Here is a 20710-nt window from a genome sequence, read left to right as displayed (position 1 = left end):
TAGATTTAGCCTCATTTTATCCTTTGAATTATCATTTATCCTCTTAGGCCTCTCCCATCTCCTAGGTAGGGATTATCCGAGGCACGATCCACCAGTCGTGATAAGATTTATCCGGTGTGGGCACCTCGGCCTTGATCTTCAGTTCACCGGTTTCCTGTTCCCTCTTGACGGCCTTTTGCAGCGCCGAAATCGCTATTCCCGTCGCGATGCAGGCCTTCAAGGCATTCTTCTTGGACCCGACCCACCGGTCGTGGGAGCCAACCGAGAACGAATCCTCAGGTGTGAACTTGGACAGCACCTCGAAGCCCTTCTTAGCACCTGCGAGGGCCTTTTCTGCGTATTCGAGGATCTCCGGAGTCGTTATCTCGGGCTGCGATGTTCCTTGAGTGAATTCGTCAAAGCTGGGGAGAGTTGGCAGGCCAATGGCGGCAAACGGCCGCATTCGGAGGTCGTACCGAAGCTCGTCGTTGCTATAAGGTCTTGGGGGCACCTTGACGAGCTTCAGCCGGGTAAGAACGGTGTAGAGGCAAGACAGGGCGTCCGACAGTTCCCATGTCACGGCAGAGTCGAGCAGCATCAGCCGTATGAAGGCCAGTGATCGCTCGAGCTGGCGGTCGACGGCTGGGTTCGGGTGCTGGGAGGCTGCTCGGGACTCCTCCGCCCTCCGGATCACAAACGACTTGATCCTCTCCGTGTGCTGGACCCTCCACTTAGCAAGGTAGTTCAGGTACCAATACATGCCGGCGAGTTCATCTGGCTGGTAGACCTCCAGCTCAAAGCCCAGTTGCACGATCCATTCCATCAGGCGCATCTTGTACAGATATGTCCATGATGAAAGCGGAAGCGAGTACGTTTCCATCGGGATGCCCATGCCTGTTGATTGCCTCATCGGACGTTCCTTGACCTTGACTTGGATGATCTGGTCAATCTCTTCAGCATCCGCCTGGAGATTCTCCCAGTCCCGGATGATGTGACAGAGCGTGCGTCGTACACGACATCGGTTCTGGCAGAATGTCCGCAGTACATCCAGGAAGGGCTGTGCTGCTCTCTGACGGAAGAGCTCCATCTGTTCGGCCATGACGAAGCGCGGGTCCTGAGGAAACTCGATCTCGTCGTTGGCACGGTCAAGCTGAAGGCTTGCGGGCATAGACACGGTAGCAAAATCATCATCCATGATCTGGCGGATGCTCATGGAACCCAAAACTTCCATCTCGTTAAACAGGAACGTTTGCAGCAGAGTCCGCACGTATACCAGTGGCTGGGGCTTCTTGGCCTGGAAGGTTGACACAAATGTCTGTCTATTATTAGCATTGACCTTCTGAGATGGGAATGCTTGTTACCTGAAGACTCTGGGAGTCGCTGTAATGAAGCACGTCGATCAACTGAGCACCATCCTTAAACAGCCTCAACAAATGACCAAAAGCATCGTCAAACTCCAGCTTCACGATGGGCCTCGGAGGCATGGTACTAGCAAGCTTGCGTTGCAGCTTGGCGCTGAAGGCTTCGTCGACGGGCCGCCCTAGTGAGTGAGATGACTTGATGCTCGGAAGTAGTTGCAGGGCCTCCAGCCACGGCTTCCTAGCAACATCGGGTTCCCTCATGTGCTGAGGGCATTGGGTCGCATCCAGGAATAAGGATCTCAGCTGTAGCCGACGGTCAAGGGCTTCTCGAATGTCATCACTGACTTCCTCACCCAGCGTGGCTAGCAAGTTCCTCGCTTCTTGGATGGCTTGCTGGACAGCCTGTGGCTGTATCTCGGCAAGCAAGGTCCTGTTGTACGTATTTGTGACAAAGTCTTCCTCCTATATACAGTGTCAGAATCATCCTGGTCTTGGGTCAGGTGCAGTGTGATACTCACCTCATAGTAATGTTCAGACCTAATCCTTTCGTTCACGTAACCACAGGCCTTCAGTAGGCCGAGGCAATAAGCCCTGAGGATCTCGAGCATGCTGGACCTGCTTGGAGAACCATTTGGCGCATTTCGAACAAACCGGGCTTCTCCCACACTGATCGGTGTTGGCATGAGGAGGGCCTCGGCGTAGACGCTGGTGAACAGAGTCTGGGAGAGTGGATATCCGAGGTGCCATGCCATCTAGGAAAATGAGCACAAGTTCAGTTATCAAACAGTGAGAAGCACTCACCTCGTGGCAAAGAAGCTGATCTATGACCCCCAGCACCTCCTCCGGGAGCAGCGGCCGACTGACATCATACAGCTCTTCAAGATCATCGGCTGACTTGACACAACCGCTGTCCATCTTGGGATCCATGATCTATGTCTGTGAGCCTCGCCATGAGTCGCATCCACTCCAGAATCATACCTCGAGAGCCGCGACGGACTCAAAAAGCGTAAAGAAGCCATCCTTGACGAGATCGCCGGGTGCAAGAGCTGCAAGTGTCAATCGCGGGGTTCACCAGAGCACGAGACCTGACCATGACCTACTCTGAACAGCCTGAGCGAACTTTTCGGTAATGTCAACGGCGAGGATGCCCTCGGTCTTGATATCAGGCGGCGGCGGAGGCGGCGGATCATATTCCTGGCCCAGCGATAGTCTCGCGATATCTAGGCCTCAAAGTCAGACTTTTTGACGGTCATCACCACCAGGAACCTCTCCCATCTTTTGGGTACCCACCATCCGGGATCCCGATACCGAAGTCGGCCATGTCGACGGTTTAACGCGACGTCCGCCGCATCAAAGGGGATGGGGGTATTATCGCACGAGCGGCGTGCGAGGGTGAAAAAAGGGTAGGAATTATTAGAGAGTGAAGTTAGGCAAGGGAGCAAGATGATGGTTCAGATTGCTTAGGTTCCACTGCTCCCGTCTCTTCTGGGAGCCCAAAAAGTCACCAGATGGCAGATGAGGTCGACATTCACAAATGAGCGAGAATGACGATTGTGGTGAAATCGGTCAAGGTAAAATGAATGGTCAAGTTCTACTGTCATGAAATCTGATTGTTGACGATATGGGTTTTGTGGAGAGGCACCTGTTTTCCTCGGCGGTAGCCGGGTAGCCTCGAGTTGCGTCCCGCTGAGCATCACCAGTGTAGCAGTCGAGATGGGCACAACATACAATCACCAGCGATTTTTCCTTTGGGTCGTCAATTGCAGTCGTCGTCTTTTTTGGTTGATTGATAACATTGCAGCAATCGTTATTGATACAGTGGCACTAGGTGCATGCAATTGGTTGCCCTCCCCATGAGCAGGCTGAGCTGCTCTGTTCCATCTCATCTTGGGCCGAGCAACCCCTCGGGCGCCACGCTCCCATTATCCACGCGCAGTCATCCATAAGCCGATCTGCTTTAAGCAGCGTTCTCGGCGGCGTTGGCAGCGTTGGCAGCGGCCAGGTTCTGGGCCTCACCCTGCTTGCCGTTCTGTTGAGGTAATTAACCCGTCAGTTTTCCATCTCTGGTTCCGCATCGCCGGAAGGTCGCCTTACCTGCCACTTGGCGAATCGCAGGTCCATCTCGCCTCGGCGCTCGGCAGCGATTCTCTTATCCTCCTTCAAGCTTCGGCGGACGACGCGGGCGGCGACGGCCAGGTAGCGGTTGTAGCTATTCGGAAAAAGGGTTTCTGTTAGCTCTCTCGGTCTCGGGGCTCGGACACGGTCGGTCGGGGGGAGTGAGAAAATCGACAGGACAGGTCCAATGGTCGAATCGGCAGGGCGAGGGGTCAATTGACGTACGTAAGGCCAGCGGCTTTCCACGCAGCAGTCATTTTGGCGGTGTTGAAGGTTGATTGGGGGAGAGATGGGGATTTTGGTAGTTGGTGATGGCTGAATCTTTGCTCCGAATTACCGGTCGACGGCTGAGCTAGGATTGGTAGCCTCAGGCACCCACCCACCCGCTTGCAGCCGCAGCCGGTAAACAACCGGAGGGATGGTTCACGTGACTCGGCCGGCACTTGGACGGAATGAGCCGCGCATCCTTGATCCATCTCCATGCACGCGTATCAATAAGCAGAAGCGATTCTCTCAAAAAGAGACAACCATGATGACCAATGCCTTAGTCAAGATGGAATCGGGTCTCGATAAGCTTAAACAAGAGGTGCCTTTATTCTGCCGCGATGACGATTGTGCATCTTGACCGGCTGGGGGCCGCCCAATGGGCCGCCAGACACACCATCAAAAGCCAATGATAGCGGCATCAACTTGCCAGGGGCCAACACGACGGCGGCCGCCCTACATCTGTAATTTGGGGTCAGCGACGAGAATCCTTGTCTTGTTTTTGCAGGCTCTTATTTCTTTCTCGTCGCGCCCTCTTGCTGTCTTTTTCTGATTTTGCAAGCGTGAATTGTCTTGTTTTCTCTTGTCCGACGGTATCGCCATGTCCTCTAAGCCCTCCGCGAGACGGCGCCAGCCGCAGAGGTTCGCTCTGCCCAATGGCAAGGAAGTGATCGTGTCCCTGCCCGAAGACTACGACAACCTACGCAAGAAGTACGGCAGCCAGGACGAGATACAGGTCGAAGTCGTCCTCCACGGTTCGACAGAGCACTGCAACTATCTTAGAGAGACTCGAGATCATCACGAGGGTCGTCGAGCCAAACTGCGGGAGCGGCATGGCCCAGCCTTTGATGAGTGGGAAGACGTGCAGAGCCAGCTGGACACGTTCAACAGCGAACTGGACCGGCTCTCTACCAACACCACCGGTCTGAGCGCCAACTTTAACAAGTTTGGCTATGGTGCTGAACTGCGAACCTACAATGATGATGAGACTCCAGATTTGGATACGTCCACGTCGGATACAGTCTCCATCGCCTCGAGCTGGAGCCAAGCCCGGCTGGGAGAGACTACAAAGCTCTTTAAGAAGCCCGTGGTAAAGCAATGGTTTCACAAAGGCTTGCTATGGCGCGCTTCAGAAAACACAGAAATTATGGCTATCGAGCTGTTCTTTGACCTACTCTACGGTAATTCCCCGCATCTCATAGTACAACATCAGCTTCTAACATGTCAATAGTCGGCATCATTCACATCAACGGCGAACATGTCTGGGCTGAACCGACCGGCAAGGAATTACTCCGCTTTGCAATCACATTTATCATGTCGTGGAAGATCTGGGCCGATGTCACTTTGGTCTTGAGTTGGTTCGAAACCGACGACGTCTTGACTAGATTGGAAATTTTATTCGAGATTGCTTGTCTCTTAGGGTATGTTGACCAAACCTTTGAGAGAAGAAATGTCTGACTTGTCAAGATTCACCACCAACATGACATACGCCTTTTACGACAACGAGGAACATAACACGTATACGATGCTGGTATCTTTCTATCTAGCGGCGAGATTCAAAACCTTGGTTCACTACCTGGCCACCGGCTTCCTCCTGCCCATGATCCGAGGCGTCATGATCTGTGAAGCCATCAACGTCTTGATACCCTCCGTCCTGTGGATTGCCAGTATTCACGTCGAGATGCCTTCAAGACTGGGCCTCATCTGGGTGGCCCTCGCCCTTGACATGTGGGGTCAGAGCATCATCACCGGGCTCTTCCGATACGGAAGGATGGCTGGTGAGAAGAGCGGCATTGGCAAGTTCCTGGCCAAGGTCTTTGAGTTTTATCCCGCCGTCAACATTGAGCATCGAGTGGAACGCACCAATGCCTTTGTGTCGCTAGTGTTTGGATACTCAGTTGTGGGCGTCATGTTCCAGAGCTATGGGGGTTATCACGTCAACGCATTCTTGGGAAAGGCTGTGCTTGGACTCGTCCAGGCGTTTGTCTTTAACTGGATCTATTTCGACGTTGATGGCAGCAACATCGATATTCATGCTATCAGACGTTCTATCATTTCGGGTAAGTGCTTTCTATTCATTTTCAGACTATTAACTAACAGCAAAAGCCACCGTCTGGAACTATGCTCATCTTCCATTCATCATGGGTTACATCCTTGCCTCTGCTGGACTATCCAAGTTGGTCCTGGCAACAGACGCAGGCGGCGCCAATGCCGAGCAATTGTCGGAGCACTACTCCCACCGTGCAGAGGACGAAGTTGCCAACGGCATCCGATTCTTCTACTGTCACGGCCTGGCCATCGCGCTTCTTTTCATGGGGGTTATCGCGTACTGCCACGAGCATCGCAAGCCGGCAACCCTTCGCTGGAGCAAGAATACCCGACTAGCCAACCGGTTCGCCGTCTGCATCGTCATGTTCCTGCTTCCACTGGCTAAGAGCCTCGACTCTCTCAACCTCATCTCCATCACACTCGGCCTAACCGTCTGGGTCCTGCTAGTCGAGCTATTTGGCAAGTCGTGCCGCAACGACCCCTTCATCGGCGAGAAGAGGGGATGCAGGGTGCGATACTCGTGCAAGTGCAGCAAGAAGGACTTCCAGAAGGCAAATGTCGATGAGAAGCGGGAGGTGTCCGTTGCTGAGGTTCTTGAGCTTGGTGCTAGGGAGAAGACTGCGGTTGCCGACGTGCAGGACTGAGTATACATGAGGAGGCCATGATATCCGATAACTTGAATAATTATCCATATAACAGACTGTATCTCTAAAAATCAAAGCAGTTCCCCCATTCTATATAGAACACAAAAACATAAGAAATACATGGGTATCAACATCATCACATCATTCACCACTAACCCTTCAGGGACCACCAGAAGCACCACCCATGATGACCATGGTCTGATGCATCCGCCTCCTGTCAACCTCCTTCTTCATCATCGACACGCAGCTCGCCACGGCCAACAGCTCCATCTGCTCCGCCTCTCCCTTCCGGTCCGTCCACTCCCGCAGGTCCAGCATCAACCGGCCGCCGTTGCCTGCTGTGCTCCTTCGCGTGCCTGGGGTCCGGAGTCCAGCGCTGCGGACAAACTGCGCGACTCTCATGCGGCGCTCCTCCTGCTTTCCGCCTTCTAGGGCGACGTTGGTCACCCGATCGAGGACAAGTAGACAATCGACTTCCTCGCCGACAGAAGATTGTGCTGCTCGGCGTTCAGCACGACTACTGTATCGCCATTCAAAGGTTCCGAGGTGAGTTCGCATGACGACGCTGCGTGTCAGACATCCCTTGCAGCTGAGCTCAAACTCTTCATCGTGATCGTCCTCACCCGCACCACCGAGAAGGCGGATCTTGGGTGGCTTGCCAGGGCCGAAGCGGTACGTGGTGGTGCAGATAGGCGTCTGGGCTGGGTCGTCTGGGCGTGCGAGGAAGCAGGATCCTGAGTTGCGCGCCGGCCGGACAGAGACGTACTCTGCCTGCTCAAGTTCGCCAGTAGGGTTCACGCCAAAGACGTAGATAGGATCCGGACGCGGGGGCAGAGGGAAAGCGATGAGCGCAAAGCCGGGGGCTTCGATCTGGAGAAGCTTTGATGGGTGGAAACCGGATGGGTCTCTGGCAGATGAGCTAGAGCCACCGTTTTCGTAGGTGGTTGTGTATCTTGGGAGTGACTCTGCTGAGGAAGATGCCGGTGAGAGCCGGGCAAGCTCATAGCCTTCGGTAGCCTCGTAGTCCGGAGGGAGGGTGGAGTGTCCCGTGGATCGCCGGTGGAGGCCAGAGGCCGGGGCCGAGATGGTCTCGATTGTTGTTGTCATTGTGTAGAAGTCCCGGTATGAGACACTGAGGGTTGCTTTGGTGTTATTGAAAATAGGTGTTTTTGTCTGTGTAGGAGGTTCTCGTAGTTGAAATGACTTATACTTGATGTGTTGTTGTTGACTGACAACTCAACTCGTAAAAGCCAAGGCAAAGGCCATATATATATCCTCAAACCCCCACCATCGTATCCCTCGCACAAATCCCCATCGCCACAGATCAATCGCAAAACCCGAAGAATACGATGGCGCCTCCGACACCACAGCCCGGGGCATATCGTCGGGCATCTTTCAGCCCTGTGTGTCACGTCGAACGTCATTGGTCCATGTAGTGATCCACGCCCCGCTTCTAATCTCGATGCGTGGAATACGATGAATGCGAGATCTACGGAGTGGGGCCGTGCTGAGGCGGTGCCGTCCCGGTGGGAATGGCTTCCATCGTGGCGGCGCAGTAGACGGGTGCCCGACTAGTGTGGGAGTCAGGTGATTGTCAGGCATAGTCACATCTTAATGCCAAGGGAATCATTGGTTAAACGAGTTATACGGGCTATACGCTCGTGGGATATGTTATTAGTAAATTCAAGAATATCCAACAATACATGATCATCTCCATCTTGGAAACATCCATTCCTAAGGATCCATCATCCAAAGCGCCACGCTCACAAGTCCAAATGTATCGACAGTCTGACATATGCCCTCAGCCTCTTGTGTTTCCTCCTCTTCCCTTCCTTACGGAATTCTACCAAGGCAGGTGATGTCGCGATCCAGCTGCTCCTCAATCCACATGGGCCACTGATTGTAGATCTGGTGCTCATAGTCGATGTGGGCGTTGATATACTTGAGCCAGCGCGCAAAGCCTGGGTCAATGTCGGGCTCCATGTCGCGCTCCGAGTACTTGACCGCCACCTGCTTCTCCTGCCCCGTTATAGGAGTCATGATCTCGTTGATTGCAATCCAGTGCGAATGAAGCAGCATTATGACCTGGTTATCTGGGTTGATGAGGGCTTCGAACGTGTCATGGGGGAGCATCATCCACCAGCCGTACTGTCTCGTGTATGCTTTGTAGGCTGCGGGAACCAAAAGTCAGATCCATGCTTGCATATCACGGTAGGGGTAACAAGAACTCACCATCCCACGAGTTGAGATAGAGCTGCTCAAGAATGTTAACCAGATGCTGGTGGTATTCTATCTCCACCTGCTCTTTGCACAGCGGCTTCAGATTCACGACCGCCTCCATGGCGGAATCGACGTAGCCCTTTTGGATCAGCGGCAGGCCCTCCATGAGTGGCTCGAGGAGTGCGTCCTGCTCTTGCTCCGGCATATTTTGGAACAGAGGTTTGATTCCTCGGAACATCATCTGCATGCCCACGACCATGATGCCTCGAATAAACGTCAAAAACTCGGCAAGTCCATCCTCGAGGCTGACGGATTGGAACGTTAGAGCGAAGCAGGTTGCTATCATGGCATTCGCCTCTTCAGACTCAATAGGCGCTCTGGATGTTTCTGAGAGGCGCTTCTTTATGGCCCTGATCGCCTTGACACGGTGGCTCATGGCGGCTGTGACGATGCTGGCGTCAGTCTTGATGAGTTGGGACGCTGAGAATCCCAGAATGGCATGCATAAGAAACTCGTGCTGTGGCTGTCAGAGACGAGAGTGTAGTTGACGGATGAGTACATACGTTGTGTGCAATGCATGGTATCTCGTGCGTCCAGATCTCTTCCTGCTTCAGGGGGTGGTGCGGGTAGCATTGTGTTAGGAAGTGCTGGAAGAAACGCATATCCTGTAAGCTGAAGAGCGGAATTTGGTGATGCGGCTGGTGGCATGTCAGTGGTGGATAACAGTTTCAGGGACCTAGACAGGCATACTTGGTGTGTAATCTGTGGCATAGCAGGGTACTCGCACTTGAGGCCAGTCTTGGTGCAATGGCCACACGCAGGGCGCGTCTCCTGGCACTGGGCACAGTTAGGTCTAGTCGAAGCAATCATGACACGCGAGATATACCTTGATACGCCTCCTCTTGCAGTTGTAGCACCCCCGACGACTCTTGGTGTGTCCTCTCCGCTCCAGCCTCTGCTTCTGAGCCGGCTGCCGCCTCGCTACCTCGGTGCTGGCGTTGGATGCGCTCTGGGCATCAGAGCTCGGCGGGGTGGCCTTGCCGGACGAGTCTGACAGCCCCGTGTTGGTCTGTTCCTGGGCATTGTCGCCAAAGTTGATTTCGTCAGCCTGGAGAAAGGCGCTGTAGTCGATGTAGGGCTGGCCGTTGAACGACAGCATATCCGGGGAGAACTCCTGGGACATGTCCATGGTAGTCGGTCAGGGTGGTGGAAGGAACTGTGGCTGAAGCTATCGCAGCTCTGACAAGCTGTCTAGGTGGACGAGAGAGGGGTTCAAGTATATCTCGAGGGAGTTGGTTTCGCTCTCTATCGTCCTCGTTGCTTCTTTACTCCCGCCGACTGACAAATTTGAAGAAGCCAGGTTTTGGACGGGCGAGAGATTGCAGATGAACACACAAAGAGGGCTTCCCAGTGCCGAGACAGAAGAACATGACACCATGAGCGAATCAGGATATCGCGTCGTCACGTGTGGGAGCCCGGTTCGACGATCCCCTCAGGACATGCGAGACAGATGGTGGTGGCTTAGCAGTTGGGTTTTACGCCCAGCTGCGGTTGCTCTCGTTGATTAGGTAGTAGTTTAATTGAATTGAGTGCTCCCATCGCCGTCAACCTGGTCACGTCAAGTCATTCCTCGGTGACAGTGGTGGCAGTGGCAGTGTTGCCCCTCAGGTTGAGCGGGTTGGCGGGTCATCAATCCGCCGCTTCTCGCGGCATCATTCCCCTTTAGGGATCTCTGGCCTTGGCGAGCATGGCCTGTGGACTAACCTTAACCCGACGAAGAGTGTTCGGTCAGTCTGAGTAGCCGTGGTGTGGGTGGACGAGCAGGCAGCATTATAACATGAGTCCAATAACGGTTCAAGGTGACATGGACTTTCTGAGCTCCGCCTTGGACGGAGTAATAAAGTGCAGCATGAATTGCGCCGTGCCGTTTGATCCGCTGCGAGTTGCCGTCGGTGGCTGAGCAGCCTATCGTTCGGTCGGCGCAATTCTGTAAAGGCGTTAACAACCCTTAATTTAACTCGGCATGCTCTTTGCCGTTGACGACCTTCTCCCGCCGTTAAAATGGTTCCGAAAACGGCCTCTTTAAAGTCTGATGTCATGGGTTGTCGACTCTTCACCACCCTCTCTCTGACTGGCTCCGATCGGCTGGACTACGAAACAAACAAGCGCGCGCCTGGGACTCCCCCAAAAGTCAAACGTCACGGGCGCTTCAGTTTCCATCCAAAGTCCGGCGCTTGGATTTTCCAACGATCCCCGCGTCGATCATGAACCGTTGGCCCTTTCTAAACTTAGAGGCCTCGCGGTTGATCAAACAGCTGTTTTTGTTCTTCTTTTGTCGAGTTGAGACGGGTCATGGCCCAAAGGGCAATTGTCAACTGCTGCTCTTGGTCCTGTTTTACAAGTACATGCTAGCGCCGGCGTCTGTACACCCTCAAGTGAGGATCCGGCGCCAAGCAGGCCTCTGAATCAGAATGACGAGAACCCAAAGCGCCGCAAACGGATGATGGTTGTCTCATGGCCATCCCCTGCCCTCTTGTCGTGCTGGACCAAATAACTCCGAGTGGTGATCCAGATACGCTTACCCTACAGTACATGGCCCGATTCTGTGGGCTCATTGCCGCTCAGGACAAAGGGGGCAGCCTCTGTTTTACGATTTGTTGTTCTCTGGTCTAGAGACTGTCCTTCGAGTCCTGGCACAATAACAACACAAGTGGTTGTGGTCTGCTCACAGTATCAGGCTGACCTATGGCTCGAGTATGTCTGTGATACGCTCTGACCCGGCATGCCTTACACAAATTGTCGTATGGTATGACCAATGATTCAAGTAAGCATCTGCATGTAAGTTTGAAACACTGGGGGGCGAATAGAAACGTGCCACTGCCCGCAGTCAACGGCACGGAATGCAGATAACCTTGTGCTGCCCTACACACGGGAAAGTCAACCGTCTGCGATATCAACAAGACTGACGGCATTGTGCCTCATCAAATCCACCACATCGTTGAGGTAACCAACATCGACCATACAGGCACCAATGCGAGATTCCAGGTCCGATGGCGCTATATGGTGCTGACATATGATCATCCAAGCTGGGTTGGACCCCATATCCCCGTGCCAGCATGAATCCGGTCTGACGAGGCAACCAGGGCACCCAGATGGTAATTACGGCCTCACCGTTCACACGGCCAGCCAGGATCCCGAGACGGTATCTCTGCAGGGCAGCACGTGTGGCCCTGAATCAACGGAGCCAGGTGGTCAAATCTCACAGGAGTGCAATGCTGGCTTGCACAGACCTCAACGTTGTCAAGACGTGAACTGCACTAGGACCGGCACCAGATGAAAGCTGATTGCACCACGTAAGCACTCTGCAACCATGCGCATTGCCAAGAAGGGGGAGGGAGACCATTGACCAAGATCAGACCGGGACGGACAGACCAGCCAGCCAGCTTCTTTGACCTGCCAGTGTCAGTGCTGGACCAATTGCATGCACACCATCTGATCTCAAGCTTTGTTGCATCTCCCACAAAGACACACAAAGAGGGTTTTGCAGATACATGCCAGAGATAGATCACGGCAGTCACATTGTCTGTCCTCGTGGCATGGTAGGATGACTGTGGAGAGCAAGACCTTGATCCCACCTTCGCATTCCTTTCAGAGGCCAAGCTTTTTTCCAAAAGCGTTCTCATCTTGCCCATCCGGCGGAAATCAGCAGAATCCGATCCGGCACCCCGGTTAGAACTGACAACTTGACAGGGGAGAGGGGAGGGACGCGCGGAACAGCTGGGAAGAGGGGCGGGAGTAATTTCGGTTGCTGTTTCACATGGCGGATGCTAAGCAAGAATCGGAATAGTAGCCGACGTGGCCCTTGGACGTGGTTCCCGAGAGGTTGGGATCAGAGAAGAAGCCAAGACTTTTAGTTTTTGTTCCGTTGCTTGCTTGCTTGTGTGTGTGTGTGCTTGCTTTGCATCTGATCAAGAAAATTTCATCCGGTGAGAGGTTTTTTGTTATCTGTGGCCGTCATAGGACGCAAATCGTGCATGTCGTGGTGCGATGCCGTTGGAATGCCCAGGAGCCAGAAGCAAGGTTTATTGACTTTGGCTTGTCGATAGCCTCTGGACGCGCATTGCTGCTGCTCAGATCAGCTCTGCTCAGCTCAGCCCTGGCCAAACCCTTCGCGGTCTTGGCCGATGGATACGACAAAGATCCTCGCCCAGAGTCCGCCCCGATGGCGTTCTGGAACCCGGCAATGCTGGACTGAGTGCCGGGGGTCACTGTAAACGAGTTGGTGATTCTCGCGGCCGCCCGCTAGATTTCCAAATAGCGTGTGCACATCGGTGGAGGATCGCCGAGTCAGGCATGGACTCTATCAGTCACTACCGATCGGTGAAGCAATCGTGGGCGGTGTTTAGCGAGGACACTAGAATGATGCCTTCTTCCGTCGATTGGGCCGCCAGCTGTTTGTTTCCTCCCACCTTCTGTTCTGTTCCTGCAGAGGGACCTGCAGTAGACTCAAAGAAGGGAAGGCGAGAAGCGATAAAAATGGCGCTTCCCTGCCCGTCGTTTCAGTTTCGCCCTGGAAACACGCCGTGAGTGGTCGCATCACCGATTCGCCGAGACTGCCACGTTGGCCCATGTTTTCTGGGTCGTGGGTCGAGCGCTGAGGTTGTTCCCTTTGAGGTTGAACACGACCAATCGGAAGCCCTGATCATGTGCCCTGTCCGGATGAGGTGTGCGTGCCCCTGGCAGAAAAGGCTTGACTGCCCTGGCGTTCCTGGCGTTCCTGGCGTTAGCCATCGGGCACCCACCAGAACCCACTGCAGTTCAGCGCCAGGACCGCACGCACTGGCCAATGAGGATGCAGAAGTGCACCAAGACTTTAACCTGAACCCGCTAGAGGCGCCCCAAACCCGTCCCCTGCAGTGGAGGCTCTTGGGGCCCTTGGATGCCACTGCGGGGCACTTCCAAGTCCGGGAGAGACCCCAGCGGTGCCGTCGTATAGGAAAGTGACCTGTCTCAGGTGGAAGGAGCAGGTATCTTTTTGCTGTTCTCAACATGGGCTAGTACATTTCATCCCACCTCGCAACTTGTACTCGCTCCCCTCCGCTGCAACCCTCACCCCTCGGCGAGGAGACTCCTTGTTCAAAAACCCTCCAGTTCCCCCGTTTCGAATACACTCCCTTCCCCTTTCTCTCCCTCATCGTTTTGTGTTGTTTTCAAGCCTCGACTTTGTCGTTTGCCCTTCCTTATTTACGCAGCTCCGCTGTCAGCTCTCCCTCCGCGTCTTTGAAAGACTGCTATCCTCTCTCTTCGGCCGTGCCGACATCTCTCACCTCGATACTTCGTCGTTTACTGTTGCTGTGTTGCCCTCATCACGTCTTGTCTCTGTGACTGTGATCCAACCACTACATACAACGTCGAATATCTGTTTCATTCTTTGATTATCGGCACTGATCACAGCGTCTGACATTCCACGGCATAAGCAAGATACAAGAAAAGCACATATCAACCCACCCATACCCATCCTTCACCAACAAACAATCATCAACATGATCGGCAACAAGCTCACTCTTCTCACTGCCACCGCCGCTCTCCTTGAGCCGGCTCTCGGCCTCAACGTCCACCGTCACCACCACCAGCACGTTCAGAAGCGTGCCGAGTGGATCACTGCCACCATTGACGGCCAGGTTGTCTCTTGGGAGAACAACTACTTCGGCCCTGTCTCTCAGGCTCCTGCTGCCCCCGCTCCTGCTGCCGCTGCTCCCACTCAGGTCGCTGAGAAGCCCGCCGAGAAGCAGGTTGAGGCTCCCGCCCCCGTCGCTGTCCAGCCTACCACCCTCGCCCAGGTCGCCAAGCCTGCCAAGGTCTCCCAGGCCCCCAAGAAGGCCGTCTTCAAGGAGGAGGCTCAGCCCGCCGCTACCACCACTGCTGCTGCTGCTCCCAAGAAGGCCACCACCAACACCAAGACCACTTCCCAGTCCAGCGGCGGCTCCGTTGGCTTCTCTCACAAGCGTGGTATTGCCTACAACGATGTCGACCTGGCCAACACCTTCGCCTCCAACTGCCAGAACTGTGGCTGGGCTTACAACTGGGGCCCTTCCTCTGGTGGCATCAAGGGTGTGAACTACATCCCCACTCTCTGGGGTGATGCCGACGATAAGGTCAAGTACTTCGAGGACAACATCGATGAGTGCCTCTCCAACGGCGCCAAGGCCATCTTCAGCTTCAACGAGCCCGACAACGGTGGTCAGGCTAACATGGACCCCGCCCGCGCTGCTGCCTCCCACGTCAAGCTTCTCAACGGCTACTCTGGCAAGGCTCTCATCGGTGCTCCTTCCATCAGCAACAGCGGTCTTGCCGGTGAGGGTATCGCCTGGCTCAAGAGCTGGGTCTCTGCTTGCGAGTCAGCCGGCTGCAAGTACGACTTCTGCAACGTCCACTGGTACTCCGAGGTTGAGTACGGTGAGACCCTGTTTGACCACCTCAAGGCTGCCCACGAGACCTGCGGTGGCAAGCCCATCTGGCTCACCGAGTTCGCCCCCACTGGTTCTGATGACGCTATTGCTGGCTGGCTCGAGGAGGCTATCCCCCGACTTGAGTCCCTCGAGTACCTCGACGCCTACTCCTACTTCATGGTTTCCCAGGGCGCGCTCATGACCTCCGCGTCTGAGCTCAGCTCCTACGGCAAGGTGTACGCCTCGGCCTAAGCGACCACGGTCCAGGGCGCAAGGCCCCAAAGTTCGTCTTACTTCTTGTACACTCGCTAGGGAATACCCTCAACATTCAGCGCGGGCATTTTGGGAAATTGGTGGAAAACTCGGTCAAGGATGGCGCACGTCGACTTCTTCTGTACATATGTTGGCAATCTAACCTCATTGTGTGGGTTTGCCTACTTTATTTACCGGCACTCGGGATTCCAAAAAAAAAAAAAACATGGTCACTTTATTTTTCGTACTCTGAAAAATAAAAAAGGGATGCCCGATCTCATATTATAGACGCCACCCGCAGTTTGATAGACTTTATAGCACGCAGATACCCTCTTCGAGCTACGATGACAATGAATAGCGATTTGACTGCTTAGACTCTTGGTTCCTACTCTTGCAAACGTGACAATCTGAGTAATGACGCATTCCGAGACAACGTGGTAGTGTCGCTATCCCCGGATGCGGCGTTGTTTCCCGTCGTTGTGGTCACGATCCGAGACGGTGGCACACACAAGGCTGATCTCGGGGTGTCTTGACCTTGTGTCTTGTCCAATGTGAATCATGAGCGACACAAGAGTCTGAGACTTTGCTTGGCAGACTGACTCAGTGCCCGGCGTTCCAGAGCGGCCCCTGGTGATATCACACGTTACCCGCCACGCTATGCTATGTCCGCATTCCTGTCAACGTGACGACTCGTGGCTGGGCTGAAGCTTAGTTTAGGATCGTGAATCTTCGTCAACATTGGTTGGGTATTACTGTGACTTGGTAACACTCAAGTCCTCTCCCCACATTCTCCTTGCTGATATCCCATCCTTCTTTCGGGCCGGACGTCTAATAACTCCCCCATGGGTATCCAACTATTACATTACTCAAAATCATGTGCCATCTAATGGCCCCGGATGCATCATGGCTTGTAAAACAACTCCTCTAGCTACCAATGCTCCTCTAAACAATCCACCAACGCCACGAGTAGCATGCCCAATACCTCCTTTCCCATTTTACTTTTGAATTCAACATGTCGATTCATCAACCGTCAGATAAAGATTTCGTATGATGATGATTGTTGTGATGGCTGTTGTGGTTGTTATGGTTGTTGCTACCACCCGTGATGTGTGTCCGAGGAGGTTCGGCAATCTCGACGTGGTTGATGACGAAGCTCGCGGGTCGTGGTGGATACCCATATATCGATTCGTCGTCCTCAAGTCTCATGCCATTTCCGTCTTGCCGCTCCATCTCGAGTCCGAAGCCACTGCTCGGTTGGCTCTGGCGATGAATGGTGGTCGTGACTACTACGCCGCCGTTCGTTCCCGAGTGGATCTTGGCCAGTTCAGATCCGGGGCTATCAGACGAGGAGCGAGCGGTGGCTGAGGCGACAAGCGAGACCTCGGCGTCGGTGCCGTGTGGTGAGTTAGGGGCGTGAGGGGTGTGTACGGGGCCGAGGGGGTGCGCCAGAGACGGCCGTCTAGCGTGAAGACTCCCGTCGACGGCAGCGGCAGAGGTAGGCTGGCTCGAGGAACCAGCACTATCGCGAGAGGTGACCCATTGGATGACAATGGCAGAGAAGAGGACTGGCTCTGTTAGCACCGTCCTTTTTGGAAGGTTACCATGTAAACATACTGTCACTATTACAGCACATAAGGCAAACCCAACCGGGCTCGCCATCAAGAACCATCAAAACAGTGAGATTGCTATGAGATGTCAGCATGCAGTCCCCGAGATCCAAGTGCATACATACACAATACTGCTGAGCAAGGTACAGCAAGCACCAACGAAGGTGCGGAAGGCGACATTGCGGAGGCGGGCGTTGGCAGTGGTTCTGGGCAGGTTTTTGTAGGAGTAAAGGTCTAGAAACGTTAGGAAGCTGTTTCTTGAATAGGGCCTCTTGCATCGCTTACTCTTGAGAGGAATGAGGAAGAGAAAGGTAAGGTAAACATTAACCACGGCATCAAAGGTGATGAGAGGGATCATGGAGATGCTCTGCATGCCAATAACGCATTCTCCGTTGACGATTTTCGCGATACGGCTGGGAAACGAATTGGTTAGTCGTGACAACCCGGCCAATGCCAAAAACAAAACCTACAAGATGAAGTTGAGAATGACCACAACTGTGTAGCCGCCAAGCATGCCAAACATGTTGAACAAGTAAAGTTTCGACTTCATCCTTCGTACTGTTGAACTTCGAATGATATACTGGTAGTTGTTAGACACAATCCCCTTCCACGGCTTGACTTGCGGCCACTTACTGCTTTCTCGACGAGGAAAACGTAGATGAGCTTTATCAAAGTTAGCAGATGGCGAGCACCCAAGGCACTCAGGTCGGCTTACAATCTTTGTCGTTACATAGCAAACCAAACATAGCAAGATGGCGCCGTGGCAGATGTTGTAATTGGTGTTGACGCCAAAGACTTGTTGAAGGATGGCTGTGGCAAAGACGAAGCAGTATGAATCGATGTAGATAGCGAAGACAACTATTTGATGTCGGTCAGTATCAGTCCTTCTCCCATCTCAATGCCAAACCGATGACCATGATGGACTTACTCCATACAACAAAGGGTAACCTTCGCCATGACTTGACGGCAAGGACCCGTTGAGCTGTTTCTGTGAGTTAGTCTTCCGATGTTGATAATGTGGCGACCAAGGACTAACAGAGAAAGGCCGACAAGGCGGTGACAGCGGCGAGAGTGACGATAATCGACATGATATCGCCGCCTATGGGCACGTCCTTGGGCACATGGGCCTCGCGAGGCCCTAAAGTTGGAGTTGGAGCCATGTTGGACGGTGTTGAGGGATAGGGTCCAAAAAACCAAGGTCCAGCACGATGCTCGACAGAGGCGGAAACACGTAGTTACCGCATGGACAGGGTAGGTGTGATATTAATAGGAAGGGCAAAGAGGGTTTCTCAGAATTCCTTGAAGGCGACCCGGCCGAGAAGTAGGAGCTTCCGAGCTGTGCCAAGCAATTCCGGGGAGAGCAGACAAGAATGGAGACGATGGAGATCGGAGCAACGGGGATGGAGCAAGAGAAGTAACCAAGAGACCAAAGTATAAAAGGTGGCGACTAAGGGAATATAACAGGATGCTAAGAGTGTGAGAGAGGTCGATGTACCGGAGCTTCAGAGGGCAACCCGTAGCCTCGGGCCAGATTCTGTACCAAGTGTGGCTCTGCACAATGCCCAGACTCAGTGGAGGTTCTCAGCGTGTAACGGAATGGGGCAGAACAGCAGCTAAGGGACTCAGAGGACGCAATGAGGATCAAGCGCAGGGTGGCCAAGAGTCGGCGGCAAGGAGAAACAGAGGGCCTGAGCAAGAGGGAGAAACCAATGGGCTCAAGTACGAGGAACCTCAGCAGAGCAGTGCCGTTGGAGGGTGACGTGAATAATAGAGTTGGAGTGGCGCGTGGTTCTTTCTTGGGCCACTGATGGAAGTGGACGGCTGGAGGGGACCACAACGGACGGCGGGAGTCGATCGGGGACAGTGTGGGTACGTAGCTGGAATGAGATGGTGGAGGATCCAGTCGAACTCTCGAGTTTGTGTCGTTGGGCTCGGTCAATGGGCAATCTGTGGTGTTTTGTGGTCCTGGCGGCGATCTTGAAGTAGGTACGTGAGTCGAGTTTATATTGCCAAGTGGTTTAGGTCCAGAGATGGAGAAGCGGATGCAAGGGGAAAACGAGAAGCGAATAAGACGTTAAGTAGATTGAGGGACGGAAAGAGTCTTATGGACAAGTGCGGGTCTGTTCCTGGATGTCGAGGGGCAAAGAAACCAGAGCCACGGGTCCGGGAGTTGTATGTCGAGAAATGTCTTGGTGTTTTGGAGGGGAAACCACATCGACATCCGTTGGAGCAAGCCGGCCGTATTTTCTTTTTGAAGATTGCCGGGCCTCACCTCTCTTGTCCTGCCCCTCACGACCCCGACGCCGCCTCTTCCATCATTAGATAAAGGCCTCCTCCTCCATGTTGATCATCCCGTTCCCCTCCCGTGCGGCATGGCTTCTGCACATCTGGAACAGACCCGATGCGGGAGATGGCCGATTCGCAATAACCGGCGAGTAACAGCGTTGCAGAGCATCGGTAACTCAGACTCGAGGCTGGGCGCCACCAACACAAGACAGATGCGTTTGACGGTGAATGGGGTGCAGGTCTGCAAGAAGCACAAGCAGACGCACACGGACAGTGGGCGGCGCAACGGAGTGTACCCGGTTATCGTCGATCTCAACGCCCCGAGAAATCGCGGGCACCCTCGGCGGGCAAAGGTGCTTGCATCAAGAGTGTGTGGATGCGCCCAAGTGTGAATGCGTGTGTGTTGTGATGAGTGTCTCTGAGTGTCATTGTACTTGGACAATTCCCAACTTGGTTTGGTGAGGTCTCAATCTCGAGGGTCAAAAGCTTGTGCGTGCAGCTTGTGGGGGGCTCCTTCCCCTCCCATGGATGGGCCCCCAAGCCCCCACCTTTTGACGGCTCTGTGTAAGGCAAGCCACGATCTTGGAAGGAAGGCTTGGCAATCCTGCAATGCCAGCCAATCAAGTCTACCTGGGATACCTATATCGTCACTTTCAAGCGCATACAAGGAAGGTACAATTACGGTCACGATTGATAGAGCCACCAGCTAGTCTCCCCGTTCCACCAATTTTTCTCTCATCTCTCCCTTTGAACGTTCAATCTTCATGTCTCTCAATGCTTTCTTGTCCTGTCTCTTCCTTACAAATACATTCACAACAACATTACCTCCCAAGAGGAACTAGACCCGGCTAGACCCGGTTGGGATCCACAGTCCGGATGCGATTCTCATCCGCCTCCCAAGACATCGCGACTCAAGTGCTGCAAGCAGCGACGAATCATGGCTCGTTACTGCGACAAGAGCAATTGAATTCTGGGGCTCATGCGGAGTTTACCGACCCCAGGCTGGAGCTAGCATTCACGTGCTCTATCTCTCGGCAACCCGCTCCACTGAGAGTCTCCTCATCGTCAACTTCATGTGCAGATGGGGATTAGACGCCCCTGGAGGCTACACAAGATCGAGGGGCGCTCCAATTACACCAGCTGAACAGATACGGGATGGACCCTTAGGACGCCCGCCCCATCCCCGAGACGGTTTCTCTGATTGTGTCAGTTGCAAGGCTTGGCTCATGTATAGGGATTCGTGAACGAGCGTTGTGGCGGAGACTTGGTGTATACCGCCTTTCAGCAGTCACTTGACCCCGGCTTTCCACAGTCTCCAGCAGCAAGATCATGTCCAAGAGACATTTTCAGCTCTGGTTCTTATACGAATTTCGTATTCCTCCGAAGCTCTGCACTGTCTGTTGATGGTGGTTGGGACCCTTATTCTCAATGCCATGTGCTCGGCCCCATCCCGTCCCCTCCAAACGTTTCTGCAGTATTTCGCC

General features: G+C 53.8%; 6 protein-coding genes across 6 annotated transcripts; 1 reads left to right on the top strand and 5 right to left on the bottom strand.

Moving 5' to 3' along the window:
• Positions 1-61: 61 nt before the first annotated feature.
• LRP88_08579 (Mak10 subunit, NatC N-terminal acetyltransferase-domain-containing protein) lies at positions 62-2661 on the bottom strand (the record flags this gene model as incomplete). Its single annotated transcript, XM_083245082.1, has 7 exons — positions 62-1273; positions 1341-1802; positions 1859-2092; positions 2142-2270; positions 2319-2386; positions 2441-2560; positions 2631-2661. The coding sequence occupies 7 exons, from the start codon at positions 2659-2661 to the stop codon at positions 62-64; spliced, it is 2256 nt and encodes a 751-aa protein (XP_083099576.1).
• A 636-nt stretch (positions 2662-3297) lies between these two features.
• On the bottom strand, positions 3298-3712 carry LRP88_08578 (F1F0 ATP synthase subunit epsilon; the record flags this gene model as incomplete). The annotated part of the gene is made up of 3 exons (XM_083245081.1): positions 3298-3369; positions 3435-3549; positions 3681-3712. 3 exons carry the CDS (start codon positions 3710-3712, stop codon positions 3298-3300), a joined length of 219 nt encoding a protein of 72 aa, XP_083099575.1.
• Positions 3713-6571: 2859 nt separating this feature from the next.
• On the bottom strand, positions 6572-7519 carry LRP88_08577 (uncharacterized protein; the record flags this gene model as incomplete). The annotated part of the gene is made up of 1 exon (XM_083245080.1): positions 6572-7519. The coding sequence occupies one exon, from the start codon at positions 7517-7519 to the stop codon at positions 6572-6574; it is 948 nt and encodes a 315-aa protein (XP_083099574.1).
• Positions 7520-7901: 382 nt separating this feature from the next.
• LRP88_08576 (Zn(II)2Cys6 transcription factor domain-containing protein) lies at positions 7902-9821 on the bottom strand (the record flags this gene model as incomplete). The annotated part of the gene is made up of 6 exons (XM_083245079.1): positions 7902-7983; positions 8250-8583; positions 8645-9143; positions 9196-9330; positions 9383-9469; positions 9519-9821. The coding sequence occupies 6 exons, from the start codon at positions 9819-9821 to the stop codon at positions 7902-7904; spliced, it is 1440 nt and encodes a 479-aa protein (XP_083099573.1).
• Positions 9822-14175: 4354 nt separating this feature from the next.
• On the top strand, positions 14176-15333 carry LRP88_08575 (glycosyl hydrolase catalytic core-domain-containing protein; the record flags this gene model as incomplete). Its single annotated transcript, XM_083245078.1, has 1 exon — positions 14176-15333. The coding sequence occupies one exon, from the start codon at positions 14176-14178 to the stop codon at positions 15331-15333; it is 1158 nt and encodes a 385-aa protein (XP_083099572.1).
• A 1023-nt stretch (positions 15334-16356) lies between these two features.
• Positions 16357-18100, bottom strand: LRP88_08574 (uncharacterized protein; the record flags this gene model as incomplete). Its single annotated transcript, XM_083245077.1, has 9 exons — positions 16357-16898; positions 16948-17018; positions 17066-17174; positions 17226-17353; positions 17411-17520; positions 17574-17603; positions 17656-17798; positions 17869-17922; positions 17977-18100. 9 exons carry the CDS (start codon positions 18098-18100, stop codon positions 16357-16359), a joined length of 1311 nt encoding a protein of 436 aa, XP_083099571.1.
• Positions 18101-20710: the final 2610 nt, after the last annotated feature.

The sequence above is a fragment of the Fusarium phalaenopsidis genome (assembly GCF_050370095.1).
Source record: "Fusarium phalaenopsidis strain FUZ10S chromosome Unknown contig_32302, whole genome shotgun sequence".
Lineage (NCBI taxonomy): Eukaryota > Fungi > Ascomycota > Sordariomycetes > Hypocreales > Nectriaceae > Fusarium > Fusarium phalaenopsidis.
The sequence above is the reverse complement of the archived record's forward strand: the minus strand, read 5'-3'. Positions and strand labels throughout refer to the sequence as shown.